At 43.6% G+C, this 18,213-nt stretch overlaps 1 protein-coding gene across 1 annotated transcript in view; it reads right to left on the minus strand.

The window, feature by feature from the left end:
* The window catches only part of ELP1 (elongator acetyltransferase complex subunit 1), a 64,802-nt gene continuing 46,589 nt past the window's right edge, over nucleotides 1-18,213 (minus strand). Inside the window, exons 27-37 of the mRNA XM_063129055.1 lie at nucleotides 17,400-17,497; nucleotides 15,636-15,837; nucleotides 12,178-12,239; nucleotides 9,515-9,577; nucleotides 9,334-9,394; nucleotides 8,579-8,692; nucleotides 7,539-7,650; nucleotides 5,111-5,238; nucleotides 3,714-3,868; nucleotides 1,800-1,878; nucleotides 1-856 (exon numbers count right to left, since the gene is read on the minus strand). Of these exons, the coding sequence (XP_062985125.1) occupies nucleotides 789-856; nucleotides 1,800-1,878; nucleotides 3,714-3,868; nucleotides 5,111-5,238; nucleotides 7,539-7,650; nucleotides 8,579-8,692; nucleotides 9,334-9,394; nucleotides 9,515-9,577; nucleotides 12,178-12,239; nucleotides 15,636-15,837; nucleotides 17,400-17,497 (1,142 nt within the window). The 3' untranslated portion in view covers nucleotides 1-788. The remainder of the gene's footprint in view (nucleotides 857-1,799; nucleotides 1,879-3,713; nucleotides 3,869-5,110; nucleotides 5,239-7,538; nucleotides 7,651-8,578; nucleotides 8,693-9,333; nucleotides 9,395-9,514; nucleotides 9,578-12,177; nucleotides 12,240-15,635; nucleotides 15,838-17,399; nucleotides 17,498-18,213) is intronic.

Below are 18,213 nucleotides of genomic sequence, written 5' to 3' on the forward strand. Positions count from 1 at the left end.
AAAAGTTACAACAAAACTTTATTAATCCCTCCCCTTCCCCTTGATTTTGAGAAAGCTCATTTTGTAAAAGCATTGCATTTCAAGGTTAATGTCTGAAAATACATAATCATACTCAATAGGAGGTTTACCTGTACTTTGTTGAAATTTGAGTCCTTGATAGAATTAAAAAAAAAACATATACAATTCAGTGGACGTCTTGCTTTCACCACACAGGGTAATTGATGTCCAATATTAGTTTGAGTTGTGTGCCCTCAAAAAAATGTAGCCAGAAAACCAAAGTGCTAAAAGTTTATTTGGGTTATCAACTGGTGAAATAGGGACCAAGGAGATAAAGTGGGTTTTTAGGAACACTGTGGGCCCGTTCAGTAGACACCTTAAACCATGGTGGTTAAGCCAGAAAGCTAGGCCATGTTCAGAAGACACCTTAAACCATGGCTTTAACCACAGCGAATAAGGCTTTTTGCTTTATTCACCATGGTTTAAGGTGTCTTCTGAACAGGGTCAATGTAAAAAGTGTAAAAGTAACTGAAGCTGCTAAGTTTGATTTGCAGCTTATATGCTTACGAGCTTTTTCTAGTTATCCTGACAATACTGGGCGAAAAGAGGAGAAAGTAAGGACGGCCATACTCAAACTTATATAATAAGACTGGTTTTCACCTGCCCATCCCTTGTCAGTTCAGGACACATGATCAGTTAACTGCAAGACATGGGGAAGACACACATTTCAACGTGACAGGAAACATTTTCTTATATAAATCCTCAGTCCATCAACAGATGTGGAGTCTGAATTACGGAAGAAGGTGCAACTTCCATTGGATGTTTCTGTTGAGCTTGGGAGGTATAAAGAACTCAGGATCTGGAAGGGGGGAAATGTAAGAGATAATCTTAATAATTCAACTTGCAGACAATGACCCTGTTCAGACAACACGCTAAGCCACAGTGGTTAAGCATTTTGAGCTAAACATGGCTTAGTGTGTCATGTGAACCATTCCTGACCATGGTAACTACATAACCATGGTTAAAACATGCTCACTAACCATTTGCTGCAAAAGGATTAGCGGCCTAACCGTGGCTTTGTGTGTCGTCTGAACAGGCCCAGCAGCAATAGATACAGCACCACATCTTATATATAATATGGGAAAACCAGAAAGTAAATAAATTACCAAAACCTCACAGTAAGGATAAAAACAGAATATGAAAACTTGCCAATATGAAAGGAGTTCCTACTGTTCTGTTTGCTACTGGAGAAATACCTAAATCTACAAAGAATAACCTAAAGTAAGCATTCCTAATTTTCACACCATTTGCTGCCTTAATCAGCAGTGCTAATTTTCCAAGCTTTGCTGAATGGCATGCGTCAGGGTAACCAGATTAGATACAACCATCATTTAATTCAAACCACAGCTCACTAGAGATCAGTTCCAGAACTTGCTTTGCAGCTAAAGAAAGAAGAACACCTCTAAGCATACACAGACCCTGTTCAGATGACACACTAAGCCACGGTGGTTAAGCCTTTTGAGCTGGACATTATGACTGTGAACCGTTCCTAACCATGGTGGCTCCATAACCACAGTTTAAGCACACCACTTGCTGCAAAACTGTTAAGAATTCTAACGATGGCTTAGTGTGTTGTCTGAACAGGCCCACAGAGCTCAATGCTGCATAACCAGGAGTTTCCCCAACACCATTTAAGATTATAGAAGGATGGGTTTACAGCATCCCTGTATACAGAAATAAAACACCAGATGCCCCATCACAGTATCATCTGGTTTGAACAGTGCACAATTTCTTTCTCTCACCTTGTACTACAGGGGCCGTCGCTTTCTGTTGATTGTAGGCGGCAGTTATGCTATTGGCAGTTGAATTGGGACCCAGGACCTAACGTCGGAATTGGCAAAAGAAAAGGTTTGTCTATGTATAACAAAGAAGCTACAGCATTTGAGCAGAAATAAAACTTAGCTTGAGCCTTGCTGTGCTTCTTGAACTTTTTACAACAATTCCACTAGAAGGCACTTACTGTCGTATAGGATGAAAGATGCTGAGATATTCCCTGGTGATTCAAAAAGGAAACAAGATTTTTTTGCTCCTCTTATCTTCTACCCAACCCAATTTGTATGTACTCACAAGTAAAGCTGTTGGCAGAGAACCCTTCCAAGGCAGCAGCAGATATGGGGAACCTGTTTGACTCCAACTCCCATCAGCCCAGCCAGCATTCCCAGTGGTCAAGGCTGATAGGAATTGGAGTCCAACACCATCTGGAGGGCCATAAGTTCTCCACCCCTGCTTTAGACATTGCAGAGAATTGGCACTCTCTTTAAAGAAGTTTGTGCAAATGTGTAATAAGCAGCTGGTAAACCACTGTGGATAAATCAGGTTTCTGTATGGCCTGGAGGCTTGCGAACCATGGCTGCCTGCAAAGGCTTCTGGGTGAGTGGCTGCTTCTGCTTCTAAGCTAGCAAAGTGTTACTTCCTTCTGTACCAGTCAGCAACATTCTTTTGTGTTATGGGAAAGATGGGTCAAAAGCACAATTATAGTGAATCTCATGAGAACATCAGGTGTCTTATCTATGTAGCCTGGTACTGTATCTGGAGGCTCTAACGAGATGGCATTACAGTATTGACCTATCCAGAGGCCATGTCATAACAGCCCATCCATCCAATTAGTAAGTGCACCTGGGTGAAAGACATGCTTATGTGTGCCAAAGAAATGCCAAGTAATGCCTTGTTTATCAACATCAATGTAGACTTGTGCTATAGATTCTTATGATGAAAAAAGCTGCTTTGTTATTAATCCCATGCAATTAGTCACTTTCTTAACTTGGCAGCAATGCCAAGTTCAGTTATGCTATCATTGTTCTTGTGCCCAGGGGTGGGGGTCCAGACTGCTCGAAGGCTCTTCTGTGTAGGGAGCTTTTGCAGTCTGGTCCACTTTATTGGGATATGCCTGAATGTGCTGAAAATTATGCCAATAAATTAATCTCCTTGTAAGCAAACCTGTGAGTCTGGCCACTTTTGTCTCCTTGGTAACCCTGAAACAACCTGAAGCTCACGGCCAGAGCTGGAAGGATGGATACAGTTTCTCATTCATCAGGCATAGTTCCAGTGGTGGCTGTGATGCCTCTGGATTAGCTCCTACGTTGATACCTATACTGCAGTGTCACATACACGCTTCTTTCAAAGTGGCATCAAAATAAGGATCATAGTAGCTCCAATACCCCCAACTCAGGGTCAAACTACATCCAATTGACACGGGGTCCCAATTTAGATTAGGAGTTTATGGATCAGGGACCCATGGCTATTACCTAAAAAATACAAGTGGCCTGTTTAAGAACGATTTTTTGAAAATGCGAACAACATAATGGACCTGTTCATGGGTCATGACATTGTGGGTTAACTTACCCAAGGGGGCTTTTGCATCATGCTGGGCACCCACAGGCACCATCATTGCATCACTCCCAAGGGCACCCAATTTGTCATGGCTTGTGTCATGCAAACCCAGGCGGCAGGGGTTATTTGAGGCGTAGACAACCCTCAAATAACCCCAAACAAGCCATGGGTTATTTAATGGGTAAATTAATCCACGGTGGAATGTTATGTCATGTGAACCAGGTCAATGTGTAGGCTGGCCTTCGGTAGTGTGCCAACAAGGGTACTGGCAGTACCCTGCACTGTAAGCATTAAGACAGGACAGAGAGTTTGGAATTTTTTCTTACTGGTTTGGCTGGGATCTGCTGCAGGTCTGGGCTCCAGATTTCAGGGAGGGAGTGCTCCATCAATTGAAGGGTCTCCTCAAAACTTTGCTGCAACTCCTGGGCTTGTCCGTCATAGCCCAAAAGGACTAGATACTTTAAAAGGCTGTGTACCTCACCTTGGGAATAAATTAAAGACAACCCCCCACACCCAATAATTACAGGTTTATAATGCAATCCTTTAAGTGTGGGGAGTAATATACAAACCTGGGTATTTTTGCCTTCAAGCCACAACCTGAAACTAATCCAAGACCTTCTTCTCTCTTGGCACAGGAGTAATCAGTATCAATCCCTTCTCAGTGTCATCATGACCATTGCTCTGAGAACAAATAGCCATGGGGGTGACTGCAAGATCTCATCTCTTTAGGGACATTCAAGCCCCTTTCCCAGAATGTGACACTTTCCTTTATTCTACAGCAACATCAATCTTTTGCTTATTGAGATTTTTTGGGTCACTTTAAATTGACTTATAGTACCACAAATCTTTGGGCTACAGGCCTGATCGCTGTCTAGTAATGAAGGCAAACGGGGTGGGGTGGGAAGAGAAGGAAAAAAGCCCACCAAAGGAGTATCAACATTGAAAGTGGATCCCAACACACAGGCGTTTTAGAAGGTAAAACTGTGTTTTGAATCATTTTTGGATATGTGAATGTACCATTTAGTCCATCTGGTAATGAAGGCAGCCTTTAAGTCCAGTCCCTGTTAGCACAAGGACACCTCACCACATAGAATCTCTCTCTGAAGAGGGTTCTTAGGGCATGTCTGGACTTTCCGAAAGGGAGGGGGAAGGATCTCGCAATATGGTGATCGCGGGATCCTCCCTCTCTGTCTACACGCAGCACGTTACGTCCCGGGAGGAAGAGGACGTCGCGCTCGCCATTTTGTTTGTTTAATTGAAAAAGAGCGCAGAAGCGTTCCATCGCAAAAGTGAGTTGGTTTTTTTAAAAAAAAAACTCCCGCTCCCCCAACCCCAATGGGCACGGAACTCCTGAGGACCCTTGCCTGGTTCCCGACTCCCCGTGTTTACTCACGAGGAGCTGGAACAAACCGAGATGGCTGGCCACATGTCCCACGGTCTCAGGATCAGCCTGAGACTGCGGGAAAATCTGGGATTAAAGGGTAGGGCGATATCCCGGCGAAAGGGAGGGATCATCCCTCCCTGCTCCCAGCATCCCCTGTGCGTCATGTGGACACACAGGGACGATCCCTGGGATAGCGCCCCATCTAGACTTGCCCCTGGTCTTTGTTCTTGGAGAGTTCACCCTGCACACTAGACCCCCACCCCACCCCACCCAACAGTCCTTCTCCGAGCCTTTTCCTTTCGATTACATCAAAAAACCTGGAAAGCCTCCATGACCAACCTTTTAGACTGTCAATACTCCGAACGATTTCCCCTAACACTTCCAGGAGTGCAACATCCTCTAGGGGGCTCCCTTCTTTTAGGCTGTGTTTCTTGCGCTCTGCTTTGCGGCGGTTCTTTGAAGAACGTCTAGAATAAATGAAACACCGAGTAGCCTATACATAACAACAAAGCTATTGTAGCTGGGGGGCGGGGTCAGATGACAAGAGAGAAACCAAAGGTGAAAGAGCAGGTTTAGTAGTGTTTTGGTCATATTGTCATTGCTTTTGGTGCACCTGGACAAAGTTGGAGGCCTCGTTTCACTGAGATGGTAAACCTTGTCTGGGCTGAACCATTTCAGACCGCAGATGGGATTTCACATGATGGAATGCTCTTCCATACCAATCCATACCAACCCTATCCCACCTGCTTGCATGTGCAAAGCTAGCATATTAGGAAGAAGCAAAGACCTTTTCTCCTTACGTGCTGCTTTTCTATAGGCTGCAAGTTTGGTTTTTTATTATTTACTAGTGAAAAAGCCTGTCATGCGACAGATGTATTTATTTTGTTAGGACTTCTTTGAATACAATATTTTTTGGGTATACACTTTTCTAAGATTTTGAACCAACTTCCCCTGTTCTTTCCCATCAATAATTTTTAACTTTATGTCCTCAGACCATTGGACTCTGGACATTGCCACAACGTTAAAGTAAAAGCCTTGCTAACATTTTTATAACTGGTGAGGAGGTTAGCCTTCTATCAAATTTACCCTCATGAGACAAATTAGTTACTGAGAGTGGATTTTGGCCCATCTGCTAGGCCGGAAGGTCCTGGCAGTTATTTTTCTGGAACTTCCCTAGAAGGCCGCAGTCCTGAGAAACGTCCCTAGATGGCGACAAAGGGCAAAACCTATAACTGGCTTGGAGGAGCAATCTGGTGAGGAGGTTAGTGGGTTTTGGCCCCTCTGCTAGGCCGGGAGCTGCTGGCAGTTATCTTTCTCGGAACTTGGAACTTCCATAGAAGGCCACAGTTCCGAGAAACATCCCTAGATGGCACCAGAGGGCAAAAACTATTTCTCGGAATTTGGAACTTCCCTAGAAGTTCACAGTTCTGAGGAACGTCCCTAGATGGCGCCAAAGGGCAAAAACTATAACTGGCTTGGAGGAGCAGTCTGGTGAGGAGGTTAGTGGGTTTTGGCCCCTCTGCTAGGCCGGAAGCTGCTGGCAGTTATCTTTCTCGGAACTTGGAACTTCCATAGAAGGCCACAGTTCCGAGAAACGTCACTAGACAGCACCAGAGGGCAAAAACTATAACTGGCTTGGAGGAGCAGTCTGGGCTTTTATATATATAGATTATTTCTATTTATTACATTTGTGAAACACCTCATGAAATAAAGTTCTCTAGGCATTTTACAATAATAATACTATATAATAAATTATTATTATTATTATTAGGTAAGGAGAAGCGTTCCGTCACTTGCAGTCTGAAGTGGTACAGACAGATGTTTACTACCTCCATGAGAACTAGCAGTCTGAACTTCTTGCAGCTCTTCATCTGTTCCCCTTAATACTTCACTATCTGGTTATTTGTGAATTTTATTATTAAGGCAACCTCACATGGGTTTTAGCCAAATACAAGATCAGAGTCATGAGATACAAACATTACATTATGGCACAGCATTGTATTGAATGTCAACAAGTTACATATGAAACACCATATATGGTGCTGCGATTTTTACCAGCCATCTTAGTTATCATCAGAGGTCACTAGAGCTTTCCTAATTTTTGCCGCTTTCACCGCAAAACAAGCCAGGTTAACACTTTACTATTGTTTATTTTCTTAAACGACTCCCAAGGACCACCCCAATACAGACTTCTATATTTTCCCCACCTTTAAAAAATGTACACCTGGTTCCAGTTTAAGGCAGGGAGCATCAGCAACAAAAACCTTGTTTCCATCTATCTCAAAGAGAGCAAAGATCACCCACACACCTTCTGTATTTTCTTGAGCACCACCTATCTGGGAGCTGGAAGGATGTTGTTTAGACACACAACACAACCCCTCCATATATGGTCAGACTATATAATGAACTCAGCATCACTTAGCAGTAAAAGTGTCATGCTTATGGTGTGAATGTGTTCGGGCATGATCAAGGTGTTACATACAAAACCCAAAGAGAAGATGTCGTATTAAAATATGGAGTGTTTCACACTCTTCTGAAAACTGTTTTTCTTATAGGTGAAATTGTGGGCTAGGAGAAATTGTTTTGTGGCTTATTTGATTATCAACACCCTGAAGCAGATCATCAAAGACAAATGATCTGCTAGAGAGAACCAGGCAGAACCTTCGTATATGGAGGACAGTCTATGCAAGTATAAATCTAAAGCTTCCCCTCGAGACAAGAACAGCAGCCAGAGTGGTGAAAAGCTAATGTGAAGACAAATACATACGCAGATATTCTTGAGTTACTATGAGTGTATTTGGAACTTGTGTCGCTAGCCGTAACCATGCTGCTAGCATCAGAAAAGAGGTCGGATTCTGGGCAATTTGATCTGTCGAAATCTGCAAAAGTCAAACACCTAGATCAGTAGAAGAAAGAAAAAAACTTCCCAGTTCTTCCTCTTAACTCATTCTCACCCAATAACTATGTTTCCGTAGCACTTTTAGTGGGCACAGTGCTTGATAATCCTCTCTCACTGAAAAAGAATCTGCCAGGTAGCTAATTATTGCTGTCCCACTCTCCCAAATAGAAGACCAAAACCAAGGAGGAAAAGGGGATTACTAAGCAAGTGAGGCAATATGAACCTTGGTCATCCAGGCTCAAGTTCACAAGAACGTACGGGCAGCCCTGCAGGATCAGACCATAGGCCTATCTAATCCAGCATCCAGTTTGGCTAGCCTGATACAAGCAGAGCATGAAGTCCTCTGCATGAATGATCTCCCCGATGAGGCTCGCCTGGCGCCAACATTGTTATCTTTTCGGCGCCAGGTCAAGACTTTTCTCTTCTCCCAGGCATTTTTAACAGCATTTTAACAGCATTTAACAACGTTAAGTTTGTTTTTAATGGACCCCACAATTGTTGTTTTTAAATGGATACTGTTGTTTTTATACTGTTTTTATGTGTGTGTGTGTGTGTGTGTGTGTGTTTTTAAATTGTATACTTTTAATGTTTACTATTTTTAAATGTTGTAAACCGCCCAGAGAGCTTCGGCTGTGGGGCGGTATATAAATGTAATTAAATAAATAAATAAATAAATAAATAAATAAGTCCATTGCCCGCTCTTCTGTCTTTTATTTCCAACGCCAGGCACACAGCCTGCAAACTTCAGGGTGAGCATATAGCCATCTTGACTAGCAGCCATTGACAGCCTTATATTCCACTGATTTGTCTAATCAAGAGCCTAGGTTTCCACTCCGTCCCAAAGCTCTGCTTTGACCAGGAACTATACTAATTCGTGGTGTGAAACATGATTCAGTTCCAGTGCATACCTAGCAGCTCACTTTGGGCCTGCTGCTTCAGCTCTCGGACCACAGAGAGGCGCTTACGGTGGTGATCAAATGCTGCTTTCTGGCTCTCCAAGAATGCCAAATGGTTTTTATGGGCTACAGAGTTGATAACAGTGGAAAAGGTATCATACAGTGAAACCAAAGCAAGCATATTCAAAACTTTGCGTAAGCAAAGAAAGATTTTAATAACCCAAGGTCAGGAGAATGGCACCATATAGATCAGCCTTCCCCAACCTGATGCCGTCCCAAAGACTTGGGACTACAACTCCTAGCACCCTCCTGCCAGCCATATTGGTGGGGGGATGCTGGGAGTTGTAGTTCAACATCTCTAGACCGCACCAGGTTGGGGAGGCTGATATAGGCTGTCCATGCAGTTTGTCAAGTTGAATTCTTCCTAATGTAAACAGACACACACAGCAACCAACCCAACAACTCTTGTATATGGAAAGCTAGCAGATCAAGAAGCAGAACTGCTAGCCTCCTCTGTGATGTGCAACATCCCAAGCACACAGTTCCCTACCTACAGACTGAAGTGGTACAATACAGCTAAAACCTGTAACATATGCTATTCTGTACACTGAGGTAAAGAGGATCAATATCTGTGCACATGTGCTAATCCCAGTCCTGCTGCGTTTTCCCAAAGGACCCTGAACATGCTACAGTTACATCCCCTGGAACTCCATTAGACCCATACATTGAAGACTGCACTAGCTCTCAGCAAATTAAGGGAACCTTACCTTCTAGGAGAGATGGTCTGAAGTTGGTCTCTAGAATATCAGTCCTATTATATTTGTAGATCTGGAGGGGGGAAAGACATGAACAGGAAACGCTACAGCAACAATGCTGTCAAGTGACAAACCCAAACTCTTTCCAACAGGTAGATAATGGGGAAAGGTTCAATGGTTTTAAGGATCTTACTAATCTCAAGGCTTCGTCCCAGGCAGCTCCTTCCAGGAGGAGCAGAACAGCCTCTTCGTAATCCTGGAAGAGGGGAAATAAAGCATTCATTGTAGTTCTGCGAACTAATCAAATATCACTTCTGCTCTCCCCACAATAGGGAAGGGAGGTTCTGAACAGTGTTGAGTTGAGTGATAACATTCCTAGGACTGGTCTGTAGTGAGACTGCTGCCTGACATTAATAACATGTGTTTGATTTATGTATTTATTTTTTAAATTTATATCTCAGGTCTAAGGGCAGGTTCACACATATCAAACCCTATTGGTGGGTGGAGCCAGATCTGTGCACATACAGTGATGATGATGATTTACATTTGCATACTGCCCCATAGCTGAGGCTCTCTGGGCAGTTTACATAGGATAAAAACACTTAAAAACAATATACAAAAATTTAAAATCACAAAAACATACAGAAACACCTGGAGGAGGACCTTGGATGTTGAGCGCAGTGTACGGGTAGGTTCATGCCGGGAGAGGCATTCCATCAGGTATTGCGGTCCCAAGCCATGTAAGGCTTTAAAGGTTAAAACCAGCACTTTGAATGATGGCCACAAGGATGTGGGGTCTTCAGGTGATTCGTGCACAGGGCCACTGGCACAAGCTTTCCCCCTCCCCATTTTAAAGGAGAAGAACTCTACGAGTGCACATGCTACCTTATGGATGGTTGGGAATGTGAAGCAAGAGGTCATTCATTCCCATTTCACCATTGCAGAAAAACTGTTCCGATTGCTCTTTTATATTGCAGTGATTTAATATTCTCGTTTAATTTGTTTTATTGTGATTTCAATTTTTCTTGTAAGACACCCTGGAAAATAGTTGACGGGTGTGGCATAAACTCAGTCAGGAAAACCAAAACAAACAAATAAATAAATAAAACTAACAGGTGAGTCTGTTCAGGACCTCATCCTAAGGGCAGCACCTGATCCCTGTTAATCTCCTGATGACTGCAACATCAAGCAATGGCTTTGCATGTGTGAATAAACAATAAAATCTAACAATGGAGCCAGAATGCCTGCAAATTTTAATATCACAGTGCTGTTCAAGGGAGTTGATCACACATCCAGCTGAGGGTCATGAAATGACAAGAAATCAAACTATATATGTCTATGTGTGAACCAGCCTGATGTTTTATCCCATTCAAGCACCTTTTCCTGTCCTTTTAAATGTCCACCTAATTTCCATTGAGTGGTTAAATCTTTAGATGGCCAGTACTGTATTTTCAGTTGTCACTCTACCCTTCAGCTGTACTAGGGTCAGTAAATGTAGTTTTTCAACACAAACAAATAGCCTCTTATGGATAGACAGGTCCCACAATAGAGTTGGTGCCATCTAGTAATCTGTACTCAGACATAGCCAGAGCGTTCTATACAAAATCCAAATGAGAAAATACATCAAAAGTTGCTTCCAGACAGAGGGCTCCTAGGACTACCAGTCCAGACGCATATGGCACAGCTATTGCATCTTTTCCTCTTGAACAGATTTGCTATGCTAAGTAAAAAGACCAATTCTGGCCCAATTCAAGGTGCTGGTTTTAATCTATAAAGCCCTACATGGCTTGGGACCACAATACCTGACGGAACGCCTCTCCGACATGAACCTACCCGTACACTATGCTCAACATCTAAGGCCCTCCTCCAAGTGCCTACTCTGAGGGAAGCTCGGAAGATGGCAACAAGGGCCTTTTCAGTGGTGGCCCCCCAATTATGGAAAGATTTCCCCGATGAGGCTCGCCTGGCGCCAACATTGTTATCTTTTCAGCACCAGATCAAGACTTTTCTCTTTCCCCAGGCAGTTAACAATATATGCTGAGTTTGTTTGCCCTTACTTGACGCCAGAATAGTTGTTTTAAAAGGATATTGTTGTTTTTATGTTCTTGATGGTTTTAAATTTTGTATACTTGTTTTTAATGTTCACTGTTTTTAACTTCTGTAAACCGCCCAGAGAGCTTCAGCTATGGGGTGGTATATAAATGTAATAAAATAAAAAAAATAAAAAAGATGGAAGAAGCATTGGGAAAATACGGGAGGGTTACAAATAGAAAACAAAACTATAGTCAAGACCCCCATAACATCCTGTGAATGAGGCAGGGCAACTGCACAATTAAAGCCACATTTAAAAGCGCCTTTTAGTGTGGGATGCCTTTTTGGTGTTACCACTTGAAGATTAATGGAACTACAGGAAATTTTCTCACATACTTTGATTAAAATGTGGTTGCTGAGGGTAAGATCTAACTTATGGGGTGTAAGTCGGTCACCTCTTCCTTTACAACCAAGGCAGACGACGTGTGGAAAGACACCGGGGTAGAAAGCCAGTGAGAGCCAGTGTGGTATAGCTGCTAGAGTGTCGGCCTGGGAGTTGGGAGATCCGAGTTCTAGTCCCCACTCAGCCATGGAAACCCACTGGGTGACTTTGGGCCAGTCGCAGACTCTCAGCCCAACCCACCTCACAGGGTTGTTGTTGTGAGGATAAAATGGAGAGGAGGAGGAGGAGGATTATGTACACTGCCTTGGGTGTTCCTTGGAGGAAAAAAAGGCGGGATATAAATGCATAAATAAATAAATAAGTTGGGAAGTTGGTTTAAAGCAGCGGAGCAAGGAGGGAGGAAAGGAAATAGGACTTTATACCTTCGCATATTGTTCCAAGAGTATTGCTGCGTCAACATACTTCCTTTTTTCAATAAATCTCCCTGAAAGAAGAGGCAGCATTGAATGGTTACAACAAGCAAAAGGGAGAAAAAGAAACCTTCCCTCCATCTGATTTAGTATCACTTTAACATACTGTGGGCTCTGTTTTAGACACGAGCCCCCCTCTCCTCCCTCCAAAATTAAGAAGCCGGCCCTGAGGTAAGATCAAGTTAGTTGTAGGTAAATTCATTCATTTTCCCCAGTGCCTGATAAAATAACAAAAAACGCCCGCCGATATGAACTGCCTCTGGGGCTGCGCGTCCTCGCTGTCAAAGCATATCAATTCCTCACCATGGCAACCGCACTCATTTTGCACAGAATCATGCAAATAAAATCACCCCATTGCTTTAATTTCCATAAATCAATTCTTGGTTTCAATATTTAGGCTTCAAGGAATTCAAGCAGGGGAGGAGGAGGAGGAGGTTTGGCAAAAATGTGGAATGGCGCACAGAGACGGGAAAGAAAAGCCATGGAGATTTGAGTATTGTCGGGCCAAAAGGAGAAGGAAGGCAGAGCGGGGCTGTGCAGGCCCTGAAGTCCTATTTTTGACTACAGGATGCTCTTGCGACATTACACCTATACTAGGCCTGCCACATAAACCCGTCTCAGGCCAAGCACCACCACCTGAAAACCTGAGGGAGGGTTAAATAAAACCTTTCTCCTATCTATGAGGGAAACAGGTTTAATATAGGACCTGTTTTTAAATGTACTGTGGGTATATTCTGGTACGGGTGTTTGATAACTGTGAGGCAGGTAAATAATGCCAAGCTGACATGTGGTGATTGGTGGCTAACAAAATAATAAGTTTATTGTCATGTTAAAAGCTTTAAATGAAAATATAATGCTTCCAATCCTGCCCAATCCAAACTCCACACACACACGAACCACCTCTTTCTTTCTCTCCACACCAATCCTAAATCCCTAGCAATTAATCTCCTCTCACTCTACAAACAATTCCAATCTCTACTCCCAACAACAACATAACCAACCTAGCACAAACTCACTCCTCCCCTCAGTCACTCTTTATATACTCCTTCCCCCCACCCTACCTATTACGTCACAAACCACACCCACACAGCTCTAACGGTCCATATTCACCAGACAGACTAAGCCAGATGCATACAGGATACTCAGCTGTGGAGTAACGCCACAGCCCCTCACTCAAAAACTCCTCTTGGGTTCTGAGGGCCTGTTCAGTTGCTATTTGGCCCCAGGGTGAGGCAGAGAATGGCCCTCAGGCCGTGTTCCCAACCCTCCCTCGGTAAAAGTGGCAAATGAACCAGTGAGGATAGTGGGAAAGAAGAGGGGGGACCCTAACACTCTATGCCAGTTGCTGAGGAGCAACTGTGGGAGAGGGCTATTGCCCTCCTGCCTTGCTTACGGGCTTCCCAGAAGCCTCTGGCTGGCCACTGTGAAATGGCATGCTGGACCAGATACACCTTTGGTCTGATCCAGCAGGGCTCCTGTCTTCCTATGGGTGGGAACACACAGGCCCAAGGCCTGTTCCCAATCTCCTTCTGGATCGAACCTGCAGGGCAAAGTATCACCTAAACAGGCTCAAGTTCACAACAGGCACATTTTGAAATTATTCTTCCTATGACCCTAAGGATTAAAAAAAAAGCTTGCCAATTTTTTATTTCAAAAATAAATGCAGAGGCATTATATTTCTATTTCATACTAAACTTACGATCCACCAAGCCAAACGTCAAGTTGCTGAACCATTGCCTGTGTGTGTGTGTGTGCTTGGGAATCCTCCTGGCTTTGCAGCCCCAAGGCAGACCTAAGACACTGATGAGCTGGGATCCAAAGAGCTGCCTAGGCTTCCATGTGTGGCCTGTGTGCTAGCCCAGTGGGATGGGTGGGTGGGTGTCCCCTCTGAACACCTGAGTCCCGTGTCAGAGGCATGGCGAGTCTGCTGTTTGAAGAAGTTGTGGAAAGGGAGACACGCTCTGGTGCTGGTAAAAACAATATTTTCTTTAATAAAGCCTTCTTTAAAATCCTTCTGCAGGAGCTAAAGGAAAACACGAGCTGTCAAAACATATAATAATAACTAAAAAGTCCTCAGCTTTTTCTTTCGGGCATCCCCGCTGAGAACTGCTCTCTCAAAAACGCAGTTCTTGGCAGGGATGCCTGAAAGAAAATGGTGACTTTTTATTGTTACATAGATTAACAGCTTGTGTTTTCCTTCAGCTCCTGCAGAAGGATTTTAAATGAAATGCACCGAGCTAATCAAAGAAGAATTTATTAAAATATTGTTTTTACCAGCACCAGAGCTTGCGTATCTTTCTGCATCTGTAACGTGGTGCTTTTGCCCTTGTTTCTTCACTTCTTTGTGAAGAAGACAAGTCAAGATCTTCCTTGGGCTCATGAAATCAGTTTTACAGTTTTTTTGCACTGGGCTGTGATTTACTGAGCTCCTGATGGGCTGTCTTACATGGCTGAGTACATTCGGGATCGCAAGCCGTGCTGTCCTGTGAGTGCTCTCGCGTACACATGCAAAACTGATTTCATGGAACAATGGAACTTGCCAATACTCTTCCCATTCATAGAATCATAGAATAGTAGAGTTGGAACATTGCAGAATTTGACAAATGCAAGCATGAAATGTATTAGACAAGGCAATGAGGGCTCATAATGACCAAAACAGCTCATGGTTTTTCATGGCACTTACACTCATAGAATCATAGAATGGTACAGTTGGAAGAGGCCTATAAAGCCATCGAGTCCAACCCCCTGCTCAATGCAGGAATCCACCTTAAAGCATCCCTGACAGATGGCTGTCCAGCTGCCTCCTAAATGCCTCTAGTGTGGGAGAGCCCATGACCTCCCTAGGTAACTGGTTCCATTGTCGTACTGCTCTAACAGTCAGGAAGTTTTTCCTGATGTCCAGCCGGAATCTGTCTGCCTGTAACTTGAGTCCATTATTCCGTGTCCTGCACTCTGGGAGGATCGAGAAGAGATCCTGGCCCTCCTCTGTGTGACAACCTTTTAAATATTTGAAGAGTGCTATCATGTCTCCCCTCAACTTTCTCTTCTCCAGGCTAAAACATGCCCAGTTCTTCCATTCCATTTCTTATTCCTCCCTTTGTCTACCCCTCTGTTGAAATTTAGATTGGACATTTCTTGGGACAAGGACTTGTCTTTCAGTTTGTTTGCTAAATTGCTTTGCAAAGTTGCCAAGGTCATTGTAAGTGCTATATAAATAATATTAACCACATTTTATATTGGCTCTTTTTGTATACACTTTGACTGTTTGGAAGAGAGAAAAGATCAGTTTAAACTTTTTGAGTAAAAGCCATTTCTAACTTGTAAAGAAATAAAATTTAAAAAATGACATCCAATGGATCAAATTGTGGGAAGAACACACAGGAAAGCCCAAGTGAGAAGTTGTTACTCACGCGCCATGCTCCTTGCCAGGTTGGCCAGCTTATCCTCTGTGTAATAAAGCTCAGTTGCTGTACAAAGGGCCTGCTGCCAGCTGCCACTGATCAGGAAGGCATTCAGAGCTTTCTCAAACGCACCGCAGCGAAAGAAAATCAGGCCCGCTTGCTCAGGCAGATGCTTCTGGATCAAATATTCCCCGTAGGCATAGCTGACAGTCTGCAATATGTAATTACAAAAAAAAAAGGGGGGGGGGAAAGGGAGGGTGTGTGTGGAAGGTGCTATTTTTATCTGACCTGAGGGAGCAATGGACCAAACAGATGAAATGCTCTACTTTGGCCAAACAGGTTGGAGGGTTTTACAGATAATTGGAGCAAAAGTCAATCTGTTGGGCGATTGTTCCTTCATACTGACTCGTCTGCCAAGGAACCACAGCACATCTGTCTTGCCTGTGGCAGGGTGCTGGGCAGGCTGATTTGGGCCTCATTGTTGCCCCGGGTTCAGTAGAACCCAACACTCTCCTGCAGTGGCACGTTGCAGAAGATGGGTACTTTTGGTGGGAAACCCTTCAGAGAAGTTTGCATTACTGAGTTTCTCATTGAGGAACCCATCCACCCCCAGTAAATTTCTAAGGAATGTCAGGATTCCATGGAGCATAGTTTGGAAACCACTGGCTTAGGGCAGGCAATTTAATGCACTCTACATGGGGCTACCTTTGTGCCTAGTCCGGAAACTTCAATTAGTCCAAAATATTGCAGATAAATATTGCAGTAAAACATCACACCAGTTTTAAAATCTCTTCACTGGCTGCCGATTAGTTTCCGAGCAAAGTACAAAGTGTTGGTTATTATCTTTAAAGCCCTACATGGTTTGGGTCCAGGCTACCTGCGGGATCACCTTCTCCCGTACAATCCACCCCACACATTCAGGTCCTCTGGGAAGAATCCACTTCAGCTAGCAAAAACTAGATTAACAACTGTTACCCAGAGGACCTTTTCTTCCGCTGCTCCCAGACTGTGGAATGGCCTGCCGGAGGAGATTCGTCAACTTGACAGTCTTTTAGAATTTAAAAAAGCAATAAAGACTGATCTATTCAGGCAGGCCTATCCAGTGAAATTTTAGAATGTTTTCAAGATGTTTTAATCATGTATGGTATGTTTTAATCCGTTTTAATGTGTATTTTATATCATGTTTTTATACTGTTTGTTTTATACTTTGAATTGTTTTAGTTTTTGTGAACCACCCAGGGAGCTTCGGCTATTGGGCGGTATAAAAATGCAATAAATAATATTTATTTATTTATTTATTACATTTATATCCCGCCTTTTTTCCTCCAAGGAACCCAAGGCGGCGTACATAACCCTCCTCCTCTCCATTTTATCCTCACAACAATCCTGTGAGGTAGGTTGCGCTGAGAGGCTGTGACTGGCCCAAAGTCACCCAGTGAGCTTCCATGGCTGAATGGGGACTAGAACCCGGATCTCCCGACTCCCAGTCCAACACCTTAGCCTCTACATCACACTGGCTTATCTAAACTGCGCAGCTAAAGAAGACACATCAAGAAGAAGCCACACAGCTTACCTCTATGCAAGAGGAGCTGGTTACCTTCCAGGGGGAAAAAAGAGCCCTGGCTTCAAAATTGATGGAGTGGTTCAGTGTAAGTTACCTGCCAGTGCCCAACAAGGCCTGCAGCATGCATTTTATCCCAGAAGAAAGCCTTGCTTGGTCTCACAAGTTGAGGCTTATGAATAAAGATTTACAGAAGAGCCCTTCACACACACCTTGTACTCCTGAGTGTTTGGCGGATACAGTTTCAGGGCTTCGTTATACAAGTTCTGATCCACTACCAAGTTCAGGAACTCTGAAAAATGCTCCAGCCCTAAGAGAAAAAATAACAGGCATGCTGAGTGTCTGAAATCAAAGCATGGCACAGGCTTGCATGAGTCAATCGGGACTTACTAGGAATGGGTTTGGCTAGGCAAGTAATGGTATCAAAGCACAACATTTTAGCTGCCTAAAGATAAGCATATATATCTTAATTCTCAGATGCAGAGCAAAAGGAGCAAGCAGTGGCCCCAGGAATTCCAAGAGAATAGGTTAAACATAGTTATTCAGCTCCAGATCAACGATCCATTTAGCCCAGCCTTCCTCAACCTGGGGCGCTCCAGATGTGTTGGACTGCATCTCCCAGAATGCCCCAGCCAGCTGGCTGGGGCATTCTGGGAGTTGTAGTCCAACACATCTGGAGCGCCCCAGGTTGAGGAAGGCTGATTTAGCCCAATACTCTGGACAGGCAGGAAGAAAAAATCCCAGTACTATTGGCTCAATTCAGACAGCGCACCAAGCCATGTACCAACCATAATTAAGAACCCACACCATGGTTTGAGGTTCCAGGAACACAATACACAAACCAAATCATGGCTTAGAACTGCTTGTCAGCTTTTGTTCTTCTTCCGCTCAGAACTTGGCTTCATAAATTAAATCCAGTCTTGATGGTGCTCCTTTAAGAGGAGTAATGGCCCTAACTGCGATTGTTCAATTGCTTGTAACTTCAGACGTAGCAGCAAATCACAGTTGCAACAAACTAGTTCAAAC

The sequence above is a fragment of the Elgaria multicarinata genome, chromosome 6 (genome assembly GCF_023053635.1).
Source record: "Elgaria multicarinata webbii isolate HBS135686 ecotype San Diego chromosome 6, rElgMul1.1.pri, whole genome shotgun sequence".
Classification (NCBI taxonomy): domain Eukaryota; kingdom Metazoa; phylum Chordata; class Lepidosauria; order Squamata; family Anguidae; genus Elgaria; species Elgaria multicarinata.